General features: G+C 38.5%; 1 protein-coding gene across 1 annotated transcript; it reads left to right on the top strand.

Annotated features, from left to right (window-relative positions):
• Nucleotides 1-337: 337 nt before the first annotated feature.
• On the top strand, nucleotides 338-21,574 carry xrcc1 (X-ray repair complementing defective repair in Chinese hamster cells 1). The gene is made up of 17 exons (XM_077528078.1): nucleotides 338-720; nucleotides 820-912; nucleotides 1,298-1,405; nucleotides 1,495-1,653; nucleotides 2,873-2,947; nucleotides 3,023-3,134; nucleotides 3,284-3,387; nucleotides 6,072-6,222; nucleotides 6,311-6,545; nucleotides 7,693-7,809; nucleotides 13,016-13,097; nucleotides 13,175-13,274; nucleotides 15,180-15,225; nucleotides 18,918-19,045; nucleotides 19,137-19,227; nucleotides 20,563-20,638; nucleotides 20,969-21,574. Exons 1-17 carry the CDS (start codon nucleotides 670-672, stop codon nucleotides 21,074-21,076), a joined length of 1,836 nt encoding a protein of 611 aa, XP_077384204.1. The 5' UTR covers nucleotides 338-669; the 3' UTR covers nucleotides 21,077-21,574.
• Nucleotides 21,575-21,705: the final 131 nt, after the last annotated feature.

Raw genomic sequence — 21,705 nt, forward strand, 5'->3', positions numbered from 1 at the left:
ATTATGTTTTGATTTATTGCACATGCCTCACTTCAGAAGGTTTACTTAAACTTTTTTGCTCCTGTTTTGTCTCTTGTGTTGCTCTTAAAAAAGGCTCTGTACATATTTCATGTTACCCACAAAATAAGATAAACTATCAAATAAACATATTTAACCACCAATACACCTAAAGTCAATTTTTAGTTGCTACTAATTCAAAAAATAAATATTTGCATTCGATGTCTTCGTATGCAGACTTGCAATGCGCTATTTGACCAGGTAGTGGCAGTAATTAACAGAGCGATCCGTCATTAAATAAGAATAAGAAGACGCGCCTCCTGATTGGCTGAATGTCACGGAAGTAGCGTCACAATAACACGCAGGTTTTGGGTGGGAAAATGATTTCTCTACTGTGCAGTTTTTAATATTATTGCAAAATCTGTTGAGAGTAAGCAAGTGTATGCTAAGTGAATGGTAATTTCAAATTGAAGTTGAATACCGTGAGTTTTCTGGGGAGTTATCGCGGGTAGGAAAGTTTACTTTCCATTGTCTGCTAGCTCGCTAGCTGGAGACAATCGTGACGTGATTTCGCGGTCAAAGTACTATTTTCTCATGCGGATGTATTATCTAGTTAGTTACGGTTAGCGTAACAACCTTAAAAAGCATTTATTTCATTAGAAAGTGTCAGCAATGCCCGAAATCAAACTCCAGCACGTCGTATCGTGCAGCACCGAGGACAACGTAAGTAAAAGGGTTCGTTTGTGTTGTAAGAAGCTTCATTGAAGTGGTGTAAAATTGTTGTTTGTAATGAATATGCGTCCTCCTTGTGGCAAACTATAGACTCACAAGGCGGACAACCTGCTGAGCGCGGACACGTACAGAAAGTGGAAAGCTGCCCGAGCTGGAGAGAAACAGACGTCAGTCATTCTGCAGGTGACATTTTCATCTCGCTTCGGAGTGACGTCACGTGTTTCGTCACTTCCTGCTAATTATGTTAACGGCACATAGACTAGACCCCGCATACTCGCGGTTCAACACCTAAGGATTCACATTAACGGATTCCAATCCTGAATCCGTTGTTCCTGATTGTTGTTGTCAAAAAAATTCTGCTGCCAGGTCACTCTTGCTCTCCGATCACAATGAAACCACCTGGTTAAATAAAAAAAAAGATAAAAAGAAAAAGGAAAAGTAAGTCAATTATATTTATTAGGCTTTGGGACAGGAGTTCTTGAACCCTATCGATTCTTCTCTAGTTCAGTGTCATATGTATTATCAGGTGTTAAAGTTCACCTTGTCCATCTCTGCTCACTTTTCCTAGTTTGAGAAGGAGGAGCAGGTGCACAGCATCGACATTGGAAATGAAGGCTCGGCGTTTGTGGAGGTACTGGTGGGGAACTCCTCCGCCGTCAGAGATCAGGACTATGAGGTACCCACCCAAACAGCATCTCCTGACCTAATTAGCACTTGTCATATTACTAACTTAAACACCGTTCTCCCGTTTGTTTGTTCTTTCAGGTGCTGCTGGTCACGTCGTCCTTCATGTCGCCCACGGAGAGTCGCAATGGCACCAACATGAACAGGGTGCGCTTCTTTGGACCTGGACAGCTGCAAAAGAGCACTTCGCAGGAGAAGTGGGACCGGGTGAAAATTGTCTGCAGCCAGCCTTACAGTAAAGTAAGTTAGTAAGGCGAAGCTGATCATACTGTATGCCGGTGATGGCACACGTCAGAGGTAGCAGAAGTACTGACATTCTAACCTTTATTTATCCAGGTGTCCAGTCACTGAGATTGGCAATCTCTTTTATGAGAGAGACTTGGCCAAGCGAGATGCATGAAATTTCAGACAATAACATTAAAGTAACAAAATTATATGACAACATGCAACAACACATTCCAAGGGAATCAATTAACATTAGCTAATGAGGGCTAATTAGTTATTTTAGTTGCACATCTTTTTGAAGACGAAGCATGAGAATGCATTTTTTTTCCAAGTTCAGTTCTAGAAATGTGGAACAGACAACAACATAATCCTCTTATCATCTGAGACTATAATTTCTAACATATCTTTGTACAGTCCAAGAGCAGATGTAAGCCGGGAACATGCCAAGGATAGATAGCCTTGTAGATGACAAGATACCAGTGATTTAGCCTTTGTGCGGGAATTGAGAGCCCACCAGCCTTGGGATATAATAAGCAGTGATGTGTTGCAATTTGTGATAAAACAAAGTGTGATGCGATATACAGAGTCTAACAGCAGAGTAGCTGCATTGATGTATAAAAGTTACCATAATAAAGTCCAGAGAGGAAAATGTAGCAGCAACAAGGTTCACGGATCTCTTCTTTGCATGGGAGAAAAACATCGCTTTTGTTTTGTTTGCATTTATGATCAACCTGAGCAATGAAAACTGCTTCTGGAAAATGTCAATAACACTTCGAGTCGACAAGAGCTTCTCAGATGGTGAGAACGGGACAATAAACTGCATTATCATCTGTATAAAAATGAAATATAAAAAAAAAAAAAAAATCACAACGTAAGACAAAAAAAAAAAAAATCTTTTTTTTCTCAAATGTTTTTTTTTTCTTTTGTAAAGTTAAATAAATATTAAATGACTAAATCAAAACAATTATTCCGGATGTTATTTATATTTGTATTCTTGTAAATGTAAAGGGACAACATTTTTTCTTTTCTTTTATCATTAATCAGTCAATCGGTTATCAGAATTTTATTCTACCAAGAATCGGCATCAGCCTCAAAGAAATCCTAATCGGTCGGGCCATATTACAAACTATTGGGGAATTTACATGATTTTCTACCAGATATGACCCTGGCATCCTTGTGAAACCTCATTCTTACAATTTAAAATGAAATATAAACATGGATGTGTCTCTTTTAGAACATCGCCTATGGTCTGGCCTTCGTCAAGTTCCATTCGCCTCCGGACAAAAACGACCCACCAGTGACTTCCCCGGTAAACACCCTCACACTTGTATTTATTCTGTTTTTTTAATAGCATTATTTTCCCCCCTTCTCTCTCAATGAGCAGAAACTGACCAAGCTGGGTCAGTTCCGGGTGAAAGACGACACACCCGCCTCAGGCTCCAGCATCCAACCCGGCAGTCTCTTCTTCAGCGCCAAGTCCAGTACTTCCCCCAAAGGCAAATGCAAATACATTTACTGGCTAGCTCAAAACAACACAATGAAGCTTTTAACGAAAGCCATTTCTAGGAGAGCTGAAGAAAACGATGACATCCTTGTTGTTTATGAAAATGCTGCATGCTCATTCTATGCTCCTTTCCTTTTGTAGCGTCACCACAGAGTAACAAGTTGAGCTACGCTGCCGCTGCCTTGCAAGCCGCTGGCCCCGCCTCCACAGCCACCGTTCCTCCATCATCCTCCACCTCGCCACAGGTACTAAACATAATTCTCCTTCTTACGACACCTGGCAGTCATGACAAGCTGCATAAAAATATCCAAACTTGAATAAGTTGCAAAGTTGTAGCAGCTAAGGCAATGGCGGCTTGTCGATTTTCGATTACCAGTTGCCTGGCAACCGCCCGAGTCTCCTGGAGCTCGCAATAATGAGACAGTTTACTTCGCCAACATGTTTGACTGCTTTTGTTTTTGTGCACTTTTCGCAATAAGGCTTAAAGGGGACAAAATTGATTTGTATTTTTATCTTTTTATTTTGTTTGTGCACAAATATTTGGTTGACACCACTATGTGGCGTTGCATCATTAGCACAGAGCGATCTTTTGTTTTTCATTTCTTTTACTACGACCTGATCAATTAAACGGTGATCGATTTGGTTGGTCGATATCAGCTTTTTAAAAATCAGCTAAAATCATAGTTTTGCTCATCTTTCTGTTGGGAAGTTAAACACTAATGCGGTGCATCTGCGTACCTGTGTGGAGCATGGTTAAATTAGCCAGTGGTGACATTGCGCAAGGTAAGCAGAGCTGCATTTACTTTGTGAAACACAGATTAGCCGGCGACAACATTTGACTTCTGACAAGTGGTGGCGGTGTGTATGGGGATATTTGGTTTTGGTGATGTCCATGCATAATGTGCATCCAACAAAACTCAATGCAGCTCTGCTTACCTTGGCTTTAAAAGTGGGATACAGAAATGTTGCACCAGGCTGTCTGCACCTTAGTGCTCTGTTTTCAGACAATACAGTCCAGATTTTGACCATTGCTTGAAAGTGGCTCTGGATCTTCCCCCAACCGAGCTGATCGTGTTATAGATGGAGAACATTAGTGTTGGGGTGGTTATTATGTAAATTAATCAGTGGGGCGTAAGTACAGAACATCTTGCTCACACACCCATTTTCAGAACTAGGCCACTAACAAAAGATTTGATTGGTTGTTTAATTTTCCACTTGATGGGTGGGAAGCCACTCCAGAGACCAACTATTGGAACACAAACAATGAAAAGTCAATTTTCCATTATTGTCCATTTTAGCTCTTCCTGCGGTGTAGCACGTCGATTGTCGATTAACAGTTGCCTGGCAACTCAATATTTGGCAGACTTGACAACACAAACTGACTGACTGGTTGTTGTGCAACATTCACTTTGATGGTGATCAGCAGCATTTGGGGAATGTTGCTGCTTTGATACCTGGACCATTGAGCAAATATTTTGAGCTGACAATTGCTGGTGCTGATGCGTCATATCGTCAGACTGTGAATGCGGCAAAGAAAGGCAGAGCAGCTCATCACTTGTAAAGATGCAGCCTGCTTAAGACTTAATGGCTTTCTTTGGCTGTTCATTCAGGCGACGCGTGAGGATAATCGGCAGGTGTCTTTTAATAATAGAAGTGGGAGCATTTCTTTCTAGACTCTCTGCATAAGGCCTTTGAGAAATGTATTTAGGGTGGGCTATGGTTTACTTTCTCCCCGCTTAAATTAAATGACACAAATTAGCCGTTTTTTCCGTAATTAAAAGCAAAAAAAATCCGTGTCTTAACTCATTTGCTCCCAAAAATGTAGAAATACGTGCTATTTTAAATGTTTTAAGTGTCCCAAAGACGTATTTATATGTTTTTTTTGTTTGTTTTTTGTTTTTTTTTAATGCTAGAGCATACAGAAGGATCTGACCTAGCCTCTCAACTGCCAAGAACAGTTGAAGAAATTGTAGTTATTACACAAACGGCCAGCAGATGGCAGCAGATTATAAGAGATCAACTAGAGCCATGTTGAAAAAAAAAGCTCAATTACTCATAATTCTAAATAGATTTGTTAATAATGATGAAACCTAGCTATATTCTAATGCTAATTGCTGCAAAATGGAAAAATATATAAATGTACTTTTTTTTTTTTTCTAATTCAAGACGAGACTTTAATCTAAAGCTTTTGGCAAGTTTTTATAGCATTAGAACACAATATTCTGTGGACCTTGCAAAATCAGTCAAAATCCAGTAAAACAGGGTGAAGGGGGTTGCTTCTCTGAAAATAGCTGGGAGTGAATGAGTTAATAATGTTTTTGTCAACATAAAATAAGATTAAAAAATTACAGCAAATTTTACACCAGGAGGGAGCAAAGTGTGGCCCGCCTTTCTTTTATATGTGATAAAATGTTAATTTATTTAAAAAAAAAAAATCATCAGTTGATTATTTGAGGCATATTTTACATCTATTTGAACCCATTTTAAAGGTCAGCCACCTCTGCTTTATACCTTTTTTTTTTTTTTTTTTTTTTTTAAAGAATTCTGCTGATGTGATGTTGTGTCACCAATCATCCAAATTCACAGCAGCTCGCTCAGACACATTTTCAGAAACCGGCAGGATTCCAACCATTTATTTTGTTGTGTAATTTCACGCTCGATGGGCAGACAAGGCTCTTCAGAGACCCAATATAATAACTAATTTCATTACATTACATTACAGTAGATGGATGGAAAAGGTGGGCTTGGGCACCGTATATCACCCACCTGGATATGTCGTCAAATCCGCTGAAGCACAGTTAAGTGCAGAGGATTGGGAGCATTTGACTATAATGTGCGACTCTTGTCTGTCTGTCTGTCTGTAGCTTTCTTCCCACCCACCAATCTTATCTATTCATCATCAATGATATTTACACATGTACTTATCTAGGCACCTGCAAAGAGGAAGTTTGAGTTCAGTAAAGAGCGCCAGTCTGCTCCCGGCCCTCCTCCCGCCAAGAAAAGCAGCCCGGGAAGCTCCCCAGAATTCAAACCCGCAACTCCCAAAGTCAAAACCACCACGCCAAGCCCCGCCTCCAAAGGTAGCACCTACCACCACCTGATAAATAGTCTTATTGATTAAAAAAACAAAAACAAAAAAAAGTTCATCTTGTCCATTGATCTGCGCAGCCTCACCAGCGAAGGCGTCTGGCGAAAAGAAGCGCGAGAGTTTACCTAAATCAAAAGAGCGGCCGTCCAAAGGCGCCAAGAGTCCCGAGCATGTGCCATTCAAGCGCATCATGGAGGGAGTGGTGTTCCTCCTCAGTGGCTTCCAGAACCCCTTCAGGGGGGAGCTGAGGGAGAAGGCTCTGGAAATGGGAGCCAAGTACCGACCAGACTGGACGCCCGACTCCACGCACCTCATGTGAGTCACCTTTGGGATGTTGAGCTGCATCGCTGCACACCAGCGCTTCCGGGTTGCATAATATTCTCTATTCTCATCAATATACACTGTGTAAAATTCAATACAGAATATTTATTATTCACATGAATGAATGAAACAATTGAAATGTTTCGGTTGTTGAAATCAAGTGTTTTTTTTTGTTTTGTTTTTTATTATTTTAGTTTTTAAAAATTAAATAAAGTCACATTTTGTGGTCGTTTATGAAGTTTGTGTAATTTTCCCCAAATTTTCAGCCTAATTAATTGTTTTTAATAAAATTTATTGATTTGATATTTAAGTTTATTATGTTAAGTGTTCAATTGGGAGGGTGGGATCAGTGTTGCCATTTATTGTAATCGTCCATGTTAAATGTCCTTTTTTTAAAGTTGAGAAATAATTTTTTGTTTCTGATTATTTAGTTATTATAGTTATAAAATTATTATTATTATTATTTTTTACAATATTTATAAAAAGTTTCTTCCCCCTACAACCTCGATACCCCTTATTCTTTTACAGCCTATAATTATTATTTTTTTATTTTATTTTATTTTTTGCCTTGCGCATCAGTGGCTAGTATTAGCAGCCTCCATAAGTACCTGATACTTTAAAAATAAGGCCAATATCGGCCCGATACAATACCTGGTCTCAATACTGTCCCATCCTTATTTTTTCCCAGTGACTAAAAAGTAGTTACCAGTATTCACATTAATTGTGTCTTTGAAAATCAGCAGAATTCCTCAGCTCATCTGTCTCTGCTAGCAGCCCACACTTTTTGCATCCCTTTACTAGCCTAGTATTGAATGACACAGTAGAGAGCTGAGGTGTTCATTTAACAATATGGATTATGTATATTATTGCTGTTGAAGGTTGTATTTAAAAACAGAAACAGTAATTGGTCCAAATAAGTACACTCACTGGTACATCGGCCACAATAATGTTGTCTCTTATTTGACTATTGATATCATTCACGTACATGGCTCCTACTCTAAGAAGCGTCTGATTTCATTTTAAATGAGATGTGATGAAGAAGAGTCAGCTTACTGCAACCGAGCAGAACATTGTTGCCTGCATCTCATCCTGTGCCTCCGTCTGTGTGTGTGTCTTTCTCTCTCCTCTCATTAATGTCCAGCTGTGCCTTCGCGAACACCCCCAAGTACAGCCAGGTGAAGTCGGCGGGCGGCATGATTGTGCGCAAGGAATGGGTGATGGACTGCCACAAAAGGAAACAGAAGCTCTCCTACAAGGGGTAAGCAGGAGGCGAATGTGGTGATGGGATGAGGGTTTCACTGTGTTTTTACACTGAAAAGTAAGGATTATAAATTGTACTCGTTAATAAGTGACTAAAAACACATTTCCTGATCAGTGATGCTCTCCTCCACTCAACACACTGACACTTTTTGTCATTGATTTTCACAGTCTGGTGGTTTATATTGTATAATTTATGATAGCTGCCACGTTGCTCGATCGAAATGAACAGAAAGGCTAGAAATTATCCGGTCAAAACAAAAGCTTATGGACGGCTTATCATTTTAGATACACAAATATGTGAACGTACTGAAGAAAATTCAAAAGTTCTTACCGTGTGACATACACCAGCAGATTTCAGGCTTCCACATACATGAATAGACAGTGACATTTTTTTTCTACCCTCTAAAATGCTAAAAAAAAAAAAAAAAAAAAAAAAAATACACACATAACTATTGTCAAGTCAAGTTTATTTATAGAGCACTTAACTTATTTGCTCCCAAAAACGTATAAATATGTTCTATTTTGAATATTACCATGCTCCCAAAGACGTATTTATACGTTTTTTTCTTTCATTTATTTTTTATGCTAGACCACACAGAAGGCATGTGAACTGAAGAGAATGTGTAAAGCAATGGTAGTTATTACAAAAACGGCCAGCAGGTGGCAGCAGAGTATAAGACATCAACCAGAGCCATGTTGACCGGCCCATAACCTCTGTTTCCCCACTGTTCTAAACAATTTGTGAATAATGGTAAAACTTTGCTATATTCTAATGATACTTGCTGCAAAACGTAAACAGCTATATATTTTTTCCCTGATGAAAGAAAAGACTCTAATCTTTCTTTTGGTAGGTTCCATGTTTTTATAGCAATAGAACACCTTTGTGACAGCTAAGGCTGTTTGAAAGCTATGTAAATAGCTTGTAAATAGGCGCTATGTAAATAAAGATGACTTGACTTGACACAATATTATGTGGGCCTTTCAAAATCTGCCAAAATCCCATAAAACAGTGGGAAGCGAAGGGGGTTTCTTTAGTGAAAATGGCTGGGAGTGAATGAGTTAATCACAAGAGAGTCTCAATGAGCTTTGCACGCCCACAGTTGACAAATATCAAGGACATCCTCATCAAATGTTGCTTTTACCGAGAGTGCAACCCACATCCATTTTGGGTGCATAGAATGAGCTTCAAGTCATTTTGAAAATGGATGATCTCTTTCTTGAGACGGCATTGCGTCCCGTGACACTTAAGGTCCCCTGTGATCGAACCATTTCTCGTTCGTGGCGATTAATAAAGCGATGAACCCTCTCTTGGAGATATCAACTTTAATGGAGTCTCATGCACGGCCTCCTGATTGTCCCAACAGGCGAGAAGGCACATTTGACACCATGACATACTTTTATACTCCTAAAGTCTCTTCCAGAGACACAGCTAAGCCTAACCTACATGCTGTTGTGCTGCGCCTGTTCTTTGAAGATGTTTCCTTTATTTACCGGGCGCATCTGCTATGCTTAATTAAAGCCAGCACTTACTTTGATGGCGTCGAGGGCCCGCACTAACACTCGAGTAGGTGAGTGCCCGCGCTGACGTCACAATACAAGTGAGTGCTACTCGAAGAGTCTGCGCAGTGATTATGCTGTTGCACGAACACCGTTATGTGACATGTCTGACGATATTCCAACCTCACGATGCGCCAAAACACCTTCCTTATTTGGCATTTATCAGCACATAAATTAACGTAAGATCTTGTTTCTTTTTTTTTAAATGTTTTTTTATTTGTGATAAAAGGTTATGTTTTTTTTTTCAAGGTCGATAGCGATACCGATACCGAGAATTGACAGGATTTTATTTTTATTTTTTTATTATAACAAAAGTTGCAGTAAGCTTCCAGGGTCATCAGCATGTATTAAAGGGATACTTGACTCATTAAATAATTTTCAGTGGTGAAAATGTAATATTTTGTCCAGAATGAATTTGATAACTTCATTATTTTTCATGCACAATTATTACTTTTAAAAAGTAATTCCTCTACTTGCTGTCAACTGATGACGACATCACCTGTGCTGAGGAAATAGGTAACAGGCCGGCCAATCATGACTCACCTGTCTTCCTGGTTTGGTCAGTAAACTGAGCCATGACTGGTCGTTACCTACTTCCTCAGCACAGGTGATGTCATCATCAGTCGACAGTAAGTAGAAAAATTACTTTTTAAAGGTCGTAATTGTATGTGAAAAATAATGACGTTACCACATTAATTATAGAGAAAATATGACCTCTTTACTGCTGAAAATGGCTCAATGAGTCAAGCATCCCTTTTTAAGCTAACTAAAAACTAAGCAAGTAAATAGTAGTTTTCTACTGTAAATAAAGTTTTCCAAAATTTTAACATAATTTTATTTTATTGTATTTTTTTTAAAATAAAAAATGTAAGAAGTTCCTAGCATCTGCATCATGTTTTATAAAGTGGAAATTTAAATACTGTAGATCCATAAATGAAAAGTTCCCTTTATCTCACTGAGCGACAAATGAATGCAAATGTAGCTAATTTGGGGTTTTTGTCAAGGTTTGTAAAAGGTTTCAAAAGATCTTCGTAGTGAAAAATTGTCTGAATATGTTCTAAAAGTTTGAAAACCTCTAAGCATCTTACAAATCCTGATGAAAACCCTAAATTACGTTCTCAAGCATTCACCGCTCAGTGAGATTCAGCTTTATCGGCCATCAGATTAGTAAAAAGGCCGATGCCGATATTTGTCAAAATGCCAAATATCAGCACCCATAATCAGCCCGGCCGATAATCAATCTATGCCTATTTTTTATTGATTATCTCTGCTGTACAGATAAATTGAAAAGTGAAAGTATTAGCCTGGCGTGGCCTTTCTTTCTTTTCCGCCTGCTGACTTTTGTCTTGAAATTGCCTTCACAACAAAGACGTGAGTGGAAATGATTGCACTGTAACGTTGGTAATTTCAAATTAGTTGCTTGCAGAAATGTCACACTGGCTATAGTGTGCGTGTGAGTGTGTGTGCGTGTGACACGCTAGCTTCTCGACACCTCCCATCCATTTTTGAAGTTGTCATCACTCTTAAGTGTTCCTTCCACAGTTGTTAGTGGCCTCCTCCCTCTGTTAACCTTTCATTGATTCCCGTACACCACTCAGATGAATTCACTTTATCACTACTAGCCTGAAAATAATTACATTTTACTTTCCCCAAGTCTCAGTTCTATATGAACAGCTGTGAAAGAGAAACACTCTTAGTTTTGTGTTTGCTTGAAATGCCGCAGTCGACATCCTAACTTGATTGTAGCGTTGACTTGTGTCCACATGCAAATCGCACTCAAAGGAGTCCTTTTTGCTCATTCTTCTTCATTCTGCGTCTCCCACTAAGAGGAACCATGTCTAAAAGCCACATTCCTGCTTTTATTCAACGTAATGCATTGTTCAGCGTTTCAGTAATGGAGTCTGGTCCCTAAAGCCGATCTGTGTCTCTGGTATAATAAGAGCTAGGCTAGACTTTTCCTTTTTTAACCTTTTGAAGGACAATGAATATTACGGGATAAAGTATTTAACCTTCACTATGAACAGACTTGCCACTTTCCCTTACTGAAATCAATGTATGTCTGTATGAAATGAAAATAATTCGTTCTCAGGTGTTCAATAAATCATGCTTCTTTTTTTTTCTTTCTTTTTTTTTAAATACATTCAATAGATACCATACTACACCATATACTATATTTTTAATACAACCCAAAGCACTGATATTTTTTTCAGAAAAGATTAATTGTGTCCATGAATCCTTAAAAAATGTATAAATAAATAATTAAAAATCTTAATTATCCTTAAAAATGACACTCAAATAATGTAAGACATTGGCGCTCGTGTTGTTCCGATACCGATACTGGTATCAGCAGAGGCGCCGATACTGTATTAAAATAGTGCTATCGGTGAGTACTCACAAGTAACATGCCGATACTATTAATTCCAACGCTAATATAGGATTTTGGATGCAGCATCTTGGGTCTTGCTGGTGCACGACATTCACTGATATGTGACATGCTCACTGCATGCCGATCTAAGATATCCTATTGGCCCTTGAATGCTCTTAACCAATGGCAGGACAGCTTTTTCATGTTGAGGAAAAAAAACGTAAGTATCAGTATCGGCCGATACTGCAAAGCAAGGTATCATATCGGGGGCCAAAAAATGGTATCGGAACAGCACTAATTGGCGCCCAACTGGTGGCGGTTGGGTCTAACCAACCAACTTGGGGATTGAACCTGCACCACGACCACATCTCCGGTTTGGGAACGTAGAGTGCTGCCCAGTGAGCTAAAATTATGAACCGCCCATACAGCTCAACATTTCATTTGAAGGGTTAGGAAGCTAGATTTTACATAACATAAAGGTAACCTATTTTTATCCTTTATTAACTCATTCACTGCCAGTCATTATAGAAAATTTTAACATTTCCAATACTCACGTGATATTACATTCAATAATTATATATAAACCGAATCTACCAAATAACAGAATAGACTCCCTACTTTTTGTCCCGTCCCGTTCTTTTATAATTGACAGCAGAAAAATGTAGGTTTGCCAAAATACAGCCATTTCTCCCATGGACTCTGAAACTGTGTTTATTTCCTATAAAATGGGGCAATGATGTCATCTACCGGTGGTTGGGCATCAGTAAAGTTGTTTCCAAGTTTGATATTTACAGTGGAGCATGCTCAGATTCGCCCCCATTTAGCACCGCTCTAAAAAAATACAATTGACAAGTATACTTGTCAAAGGCAGTGAATTTAAAAACAATTCAAATGTGTGTGTATATATATATATATATATATATATATATATATATATATATATATATATATATATATATATATATATATATATATAGCAATAGTGAATACTCATCCTGGTATCGATCGAACATCCTTAGTATTTAGTGACCGTGAGGTGTTTGCATTTATTTGTGGTGACCTTAAAAAGATTTAGATTTTAAGAAGAACATTTTTATTGTGATGCCACGACAGAAGTGCACCAGCAACAAAAGAAAAACAACGACCACCATAGAATTCAACCATCACAAGGAGCAGACCAAAAAACAAACATAACTGATTACGAGCGAAATGTGTATCGTAAAGCTTTTAATCTTCCTGCCATTTTTTTTTTTTTTTTTTTTTGTATGTTTGTGCCCGGCAGTTATTTGATGGATGGCGCCGAGTCAAGCTCAGACAGCGAAATGGAGGCAGACGACCAGAGTGAAGAGGAAGCCAGCGCAAAGGTAGCTTTGCCAGCACGCCCGCCTTGATGGAGGATCAAACTAACCGTCTTTAATCGGGCCTGTTTCCGGTTCGACAGACCCCTCAGAAGCAGCCAAAAGCAGTCACTCCTAAAAAGGAGGTAGCGGCGACAAACGTAGACGAGTACGCCGACTCCACCGATGTGGACGAAGAACCAGGTTGGTGACAATCCAACATTTGTCAGACATCCGGAACATCAAACTTACTCTGGAATCCTCTGCCAAAACGCAGAATTTTATTTTATTTTTTTATTATTATTATTATTTTTTTGGTGGGCCTTTTTGGGTTGTGGCTCGGGATGGGTAACGAGCCGCAGTACTAAACCGGCCCTGAGGCTGAATTACTAAAAACTAGAGTATCGTTAAGGTCCACCCATAACGGTTCTATTCACAATCTTGAGAAATAACTCAAATTAATTTTCAATTTATTTAGGCTATATAAACCTTAGAGTTAGACTTAGACTTTATTGATCCCTTTGGGATGGCTCCCTCTGGGAAATTTACATATTCGTCAAAATGCATTTTCACAACTGCCAGAATGAAGCTAGCAAAAAAAAAAAAAAAAAAAACAGCTTGAAGCAAGCAGATTTAATTTGTGAAGAACTGTTTGTAGGGCTGCTCGAATATGAAGAAAATATTAATCATAGTTAATTTGGTAATAATTTCAATCCTGATTAGGACAGGTATTTGTTTTTTGGTCCAAAACAAGAAAATGTTTAAATAGGGCTGTGCAATTAATTGAAATTCAATTACAATTTCAATTATTATACTCCACAATTCCAAAATCAGCATAATCGTAAAAAAAGATTATTAATACAAATTTTTTAGTTGTTTAAATTTATACATTTGCACCTATTTTTACATTTTAAAATAACTAATTTAATAATGGTTTGTTTCATCCAAAAGGAACTTGCATAATTATAGTGTTTCAAATAATTTTATTTGTCTTAATATTTTTTATTTGTTTTTTACATTTAAATATTTTATTTTTTTTGTACAAAAAAAAAGTCCTCCTACACAATGCACATTCTGCATTCCAACTTCAAGTTTTTGCCAACATAAATAAATCAATATATATTATTATAAATATTACTATAAATCCTGATTTACACAATTAGTATTTTTTATTTTTTTTAAGTTGGTCTTAATATTTTTAAATGCTTAAACATTGTCTTGGTTTGTACCAAAAAAATAATAATAATCGTTTGAATAATCGTGATTTCAATTATTGCCAAAATAATCATGATTATTATTTTTTCCATAATCGAGCAACCCTATGTTTAAGCACGTAAAAAATATTGACATCAATTTCTTTAAAACACTATAATTATGTAAGTTCCTTTTTGGACCAAACGAGATTTATTAAATTAGTCATTTTAAAATAAAAAAGTGCAAATATATCAATTTAAACAACTCAAAATTAGTATTAACAATCTTTTATTTTTGTTTGTGAGTATGCTGATTTTGTAATTGTGGAGTGTATTAATTGAATCTCGATTAATTGCACAGCGCTGTTTGCTATCTGCCAAACTGATTTCATTTCATCAAAATGCTCATATGTCCAATTGGTGGTTGACTCGTCACCTTTCCGAAACACTGGAAAGAGCACAAAAAGCCTCGAACGGGGTTCGAGTGTGGTGGCGGTGGCCCAATGGCCGTGACAGGACTTGGGCATGATTCTCATTTCTATGTTAATGCCGGGCCACAAGTGAAGTGGCCGAGAAGGCGCAATAAAAACGCCTACGAGAGGTGCGGCATTTTAATTGGCCCTCCACCAGCCCCTGTTACGCTGTCACTCTCTGTTTTTATTCGTTTTCTTCCACTTGAACCGCAAGTTTACAACACGCTGTTAATTCTCCGAAAAAGAAAATATTGAAATTTGTGCTTTCTTTTAGTCATTTTACTTTCATTGTACCTTTTTTTTAAATGGCCTGTTTACTTAAATACTTTTAAATGTACCTTTTAATCATGTCAAGCACATTAAGTGACCTTGAGTTAAAGGTGAAAAGTCTCTGTGTGTGTGTGAGGATAGATTGACAAATAAACACTTGGTGGGTCCCACAGGTGCTGATGAAGACTCTGCCGCTGACACGGAAGACGAACTGCAGAGGTAAACATGTACAAGACATTTAAGTAGGGCTGAACGATTATGGAAAATAATATAATTACTATTGATTGCAATTTAATTTGCAATAATTTTTCCCTGCAATGTATTTTTCAACTTACAAAAAGCAATCTCAGATCTATTATACATTCTTGGATGCCAAGACAAATGACACATTTATTAATATGAAAAAGAGTTTATCTACTAAAATTATAACAGGTTCCTTGTTCAAATCCCAGGCCTGCATAAAAGCCTGTGGCAAAAATGAAGAGCCGCATAACAACAGCATAGGCCAATTAACTGTTTTGTTGAAAATTACAATAATATAATAAAGACAGACAAATAAGTCAGTAACACATATTCAAACAAAAAGTCCAAGTATCACAAAAACTTAATTACATAGCTCCCTATTGTTTTCTACAGTAAATAGCTTTCTTTTTTTTTTCTTTTTTTTTTTTTATAAAATATGTGAAGTATTAAAATGATAGTTCAAACAAAAACAGAAGGCAGAGAGTTCCTAGGGTCAGCAGCATCTCTGAAAATGTAAATAATTGATTTTTTTTTGTCTTTTCTCTGAACACTTTTTTTTAAATGCATCTATTATCGACCATATGTTTCTCCAAAATGGCCGATGCCAATATTCGTCAAAATGCTAAATGTCGGCGCCGATAATCGGACTAGCTCTAATGACATATTGGGGGCTCGTCCGGCATTTCAATGAACCCTGCCTCACGTAGCCACGCACTATCGTCTCCATGTCCGCTCAAACATCAAAGACACAAATGGAAGTCAACTCTGTTCTTGTACAAAGGTGGCACACATCTGACAGATTAGACAGACATGTCCACACTCAAAACATACGACGGCAGTCAAAAGATCACAAAATACACGTACGCACACGGTGAGGTTTTTTTTTTTTCTTTTCACACATGGGGTTCTTTTGAGGCAAAAAAAAGATCAAGCACGTTACATATTCACCTCAATGTCTCGTGAGACGGACACCTCACTGAAAGCTAGCGCGGCAGCTGTCTATCTGCTCCGAACCCCTCCTTGGATTTCTCTGTCAGGTATTTTCAGGACGGTGAAGCAAAGCAAAGATGGACTTTAAATTTTTTTTTTTAGTCAAGGTTATCTTCACTACCTCACCAAGCAATTTTACCCTAAAACGAAAGGAAATACACATCGCTGACTGCTGCTACAGAAGTCAGGAAACGGCAGTCACCTTACTCACATCGACCGATTATCGGCAAAACCGAAGTTTTTTTGGAATTATTCCCGTCAAGCAGAGTAAGAATGAATATATATTACCTCATAGTTTACATTTTTTGTTGGCATTTATAGTAAATCGTAAGTCAACAAACGTGTGGACGGTTAGCTACCCCGGAGCTATCGTTAGCCTTTGGCTAATAATAACAATGGAGAACATTACCTTAGTGCAGACGTAGTAGTTTCTGCTCATTTTTGGAGGGATTCGACTGGTCGTGTGGTCTTCCACAAACAAGGGAATAATCCATATAGTGTCTCTCGTGTCTCTCTTAAGCCCAATTCACACTGGCTGCGGAAAAGACGTGGTGCTTTTTCCGTACGGACACAGCAATGATAGAACGCATTCAAGTCTACACGTCAATTTACACCAGCTGCGGTGCGGTGCGGAACGACTGCGGCGAAGCGGAAGGTTTCCGCAAGCGTTCCATTTTTTCCGGACGCCGCATGCGGAATTTCCTGAAGCTGAAGAAATTACACGAGCCCGACAGGAAATCATGTGTCTCGCATCAAGTTAAATCAGGTATATTTCAAAATAAAACCGTTTGCTAACTCGTTTTTTGGGGAGGGAAGCTAGCTAGCTACATAGCATGACATGAGTCGAACATTTAAGAGGAAAAAATGAGCTCAGAATAAATCAAACATGACAAAATAACACTATTTAAACACAAAACGTACTTGCCCTAGTAGACTAGTAGAACAGAATTGCAGTCCTTGCGGAAGTCGTGCGGAAGCCGTCCTTTCCGCAGCCAGTGTGAATTGGGCTTTACATGAAGCCGTGACTACCACAGGACGCCAGTTAGTCGATCAGTATAACAGCCATCACTCATTTATACAAGCCGTGACTACAGCGTTTAACCGTTGTTATTGATTTGTTTTACTTGGCTTTAGATAACCGCGCAATGCACTACCGGGAGCTGGATTGATTTTGTTTGTCCGCAGCAAAATGCACGTGCCGTCGCAGACATGACGTCTTGTGTCTTGATTGGTTTACTAGGTCATGCGGGTGTGGTTTACAGTGAGGTCAATTAATCGATCAGCCCCAGAGTCAACAAACCTTTGCCCCAAATGAGCAAAATCATAATGTAACGCGGACAAAAGTTCTTCTGGGAGTTTTCTGTGCTGCTTCTCTTGTTTGCGATTGTTGCTGTGATGTAATTTCGAGTTTTGACCTCGCCTGTGACTAAGCATGCTGGCGAGGCCTTCTGCTCCTACCCAGCTGACGTGACCTTGCACTGCAAGTGGCACATGGATGCTCACCATTTTGTGAATATCATCCCACGGCTCCTTAGTAGGTGGTCGCACAGTTTTGTTGTGTTGCTGAACTTGCCGTGATAGTTGACTTGACCTTTATATCTCCCACAAGCAGCGAGCGACTTGTAGAGAACACGTACGTCTTTGAAAAAGTTGAAATGTCTCCTTCCACACATCATTTCTTCCTCACCAAATTCTCCTTTGCCATACGAAACCTCAACCTTTATTGGAAACCGTACTTTCAACCTAAAACACTAAACCTGTATTGACTCAAAACCACATTACGTAACCCTAATCCTACATTAAAACCCAGACTCACCCAGGCTTACCCTAATTACCTGCTTGTGTGAATTGATCATTGCGACTCTTTTGCTAACCAAAACAGCAGTACACAGCAAAACGCATCAAGTTGCTTGGGTGAATGCACGTGTGGATTCTTAGTGCACGTTGTGAGTAACGTTATTTTAGTTAACTAAAACTAACGATTAAACTTAAACTAAAATTCAAAAATCTATTTCTATAACAAAATAAAATAAAAACAAAAATGCTTTTTAGAAAACGAAAATTAACTGAAACTACATTTCATCTTTACAAAACCAACTAAAACTAACTATAATTATAGCAAAAATGTCATTGCTTTTCGTCTTTGGTAATTAATTAAATGCATGAGCCTTTGAGGATGATTTTAAATGTGAGTTTTAGTAGATTTATTTTGATATTAACCGGAAAAAGGACGTTTGAAAGTGTGTCGCACAGAAGTGACGTCATCTAGCAGCAGCCAATAGAAAACCACCTTCAGATGGCGTTGCTCCTATGGTGTTTATATATTATGCACAAGTAATTAAAAAAAAACTAATACTGAAACTAACTAAAATGAGGTATTTATTAAATAACTAAGACTAATAAAAACTAACAGAACCACCCTGAAAACTAATTAAAACTAACTAAAAAAACAAAAAAACAAAAGTAAAAACGAAATAAAAAATAACTAAAATGAAAAATTCCAACAAAACAATAATAACCCTGGTTGTAAATGGGTACCCTGACTTCACACGTTTATCGATGACAAGCCTCCCTGACTGACGTGGTCGCTCCACAATGTTGTTTCCTCCCCATCAGCAGTTTAGTAAATAATCAGAAGACAAAACTAAACGCTGGCAGTCTTTTGTTTGTCATTTCAGAGTGGAGAGCGGGAACAGACAGAAGAAGAAAAAAGAGGTAGAGCAGGAAGAGGATCCTTACGCCGGCTCCACGGATGAGAATACGGACGCCGAACAGGAGCAGGATCACCCGATCCCGGATCTACCAGGTTCGACTCGCCGTCTTTGGCGCGCGTTCGCGAGGGTTCGGATTCAATTCGATTCAATCTGGCTCGGTATTCTGTCTTTGGTTTCTTGCAGACTACCTGAATGGGAAGCACTTTTTCCTCTATGGCAAGTTCCCCAACAACGAGAGGAGATTATTGACGCGCTACATCACTGCCTTTAACGGGTAAACAATCCTTTTTTTTTTTTTTACATAAATATATCCTGGATTAGGGTTTCAAATGAGGGTTTTGATCGGGGATGTCAAACTTGAGTTAACCTTTCAAATTTGACCCAACCTTGAAAAAGCGGCAGATGATGGATGGGTTAGGGTTTCAAGTCTGTAATGAGGTTTCGAATTAGGGTTTCAAACATGGGTTACAGTTTCCATCAGGGTTTAAATATTTGAATTAGAGTTTCAAGACAGGGTTAGCTTTTCAAGTTAGCGTCTCAAATGAAGGTTTCAAATTAGGATTTCAAGACAAGGTTTGGGTTTAGAATTAGGGTTGCATATCTGGATTACGTTTTCAAATGAGGGCTTCACACCTGGGTTGTGGTATCACATTCAAATCGTTAGGGTTTCAAAGTAGGTCTTCATTTTTAAGATTCTAAAATGAGATAGGGTTTCAAGCCAGGTTTAGGTCTTTTCAAATTAGGATTTTGAATTGGTATGTTCTTGAGGTTTCAAGTTGCAATTTCATGTTTGTTTTCAGGCTTCAAAGTAGAATTTTAAGGCAGGTTTAGGGTTTTAAACGTGGGATTCAACCCTGGGTTAGGGTTTCGTGACTGTGTTAGGGTTTTAAAGCAAGTGTTGGCGTTTGGATTTAGGCTTTCAAGTCAGAATTAGGGTTTCAAGTTTACGATTCCAATTCTGACTAACGTTGCAAACAAGGGTAACGGTTTTGAATCAGCGTTTTGTTTTAGGGTTTCCAATTACGGTTCCAAGTGAGTGTTTTAAGTGGCGGTAGGGTTTCATACAAGTGTCAAGCCAAATTTGGTGTTTCAAACTTAAGATTTCAAGACAACTATGTTAAAGGCTTCAAATTAGGGTTTCAAGACACAGTTAATTGTTCAATCTAAGTTTTCAAATCTGGTTTAAGATTTGAAAGTAGGGTTTCAAGATAGGTTTAGGGTTTCAAATGAGGGTTGCACAGCTGGACTTCAAACAAAGTTTACAGGTAAAAATTAGGGTTTGAATTAGGGTACAGTTGTCAAGCAAGGTTTACAGATTCAAATTAGGGTTTCAAGACAGAATTATCTCAAACTAGTGTTGACGTTTTAACCCTAGATTAAAGTTAGTTAGGTAGGGTTCCAAGATTAGGTTAGGATTTCACGCTTGTTAGGATTTCAAACAAGGGTTCATTTTAAAGCGCTGATGTAACTTGGTGAAACACAACTTGTTTGTCTGATATTCACTCGCCGCACATGCGGTATACTGTACAAGGACAGAATTTGACCGCCGTTTCAAAGGTGTTGTTGCATCAATGTTTTCAACCTTGAGTGTTCACGTCCTCCCTCACAGGGTACTGGAGGACTACATGTCGGACACGGTGCACTTTGTGGTGACCAGCGAAGGATGGCACGACTCGTTTGAAGACGTGAGTTCACTCATCCTTTGGGATTTGCACAGACATGCGTACCTTTATAGCAGACGGCATGCCGTTTGAATGGCAACAGTCGGCAGCCTTGTATCGATAAGTAGTTGACCATGCACGAGCAGTACCAGTTATGCAATGCAGTGACAGATATACATTCAGCAGCATTGTCTTAGCAAAAAAAAAAAAAAAAAAACATACAATTGTTGATATACAGTTAGTATAAGCAGCACGACCAATAGCACTGTTGTTGATGATGTGTCCCAATACTTTATATAGGCAACTGTAACGTTTCTCTGAGTGAAATGATTTTCACTTGGGGCCAATTTTCAGGCGCTGATGGACAACGGCAACCTGAACTTCGTCAAGTCGGCTTGGATCTACGCCATCAACCAGCGTCAGAAGCTGCTGCCATACCAGCCGTACACCGTTGTGCCCTGAACAAAAATGTGTATTGGTTTAGATTTTTAATTTACTCGTTTTTCTTGTTTTATTTTCATGAACTGCAGTTTTCTTACTTTTAAATGGTCCGTGCTGTTTGGCTACGTTTTAGTGTAAACGTCACATCAGCATCAACTCCATCTTGTTTGTTTGTTTGTTTGTTTGTTTGTTTGTTTTTGGACGACTTTATTTGGCCTGCCTCCGGTTGCCTTATCTGCAAAAATCCTCACGGCTGCCGTGCTGCAACTGTCGGCGCTGATAAGACATTTTTTATGAGGTCACCACAGTCAGGTGAAAGGTTCCGGTTATTCCGCATCTTTGCGTTTTGTTTTGTTTCCCCCCCCTCCATTTTCAGATGAGAGAGCGGCTTAGGATTTGATAAAAGTGGCTTTTCTGATACTTTTTGTGTAATATTCATCACTGGAGCCGAGACAGGCTCAACCTTGGCTGTTTAAATAAACAATTTGTCTAAATAAAAAAAGTAGATTTTGAATTAAATATGCTGTTGACGTGACTTCTATAACCTCCTTTTACCAGATGTTTGATGGAGATCCTGAAAAGTGCAAGCTTGGTTGTCTTTTAATAGTCGCGGTATTTGTTTTTATAAGATTTGTTGGCCATTTTTGTGG

Source organism: Festucalex cinctus, chromosome 7, assembly GCF_051991245.1.
Source record: "Festucalex cinctus isolate MCC-2025b chromosome 7, RoL_Fcin_1.0, whole genome shotgun sequence".
In the NCBI taxonomy this organism is placed as follows: domain Eukaryota; kingdom Metazoa; phylum Chordata; class Actinopteri; order Syngnathiformes; family Syngnathidae; genus Festucalex; species Festucalex cinctus.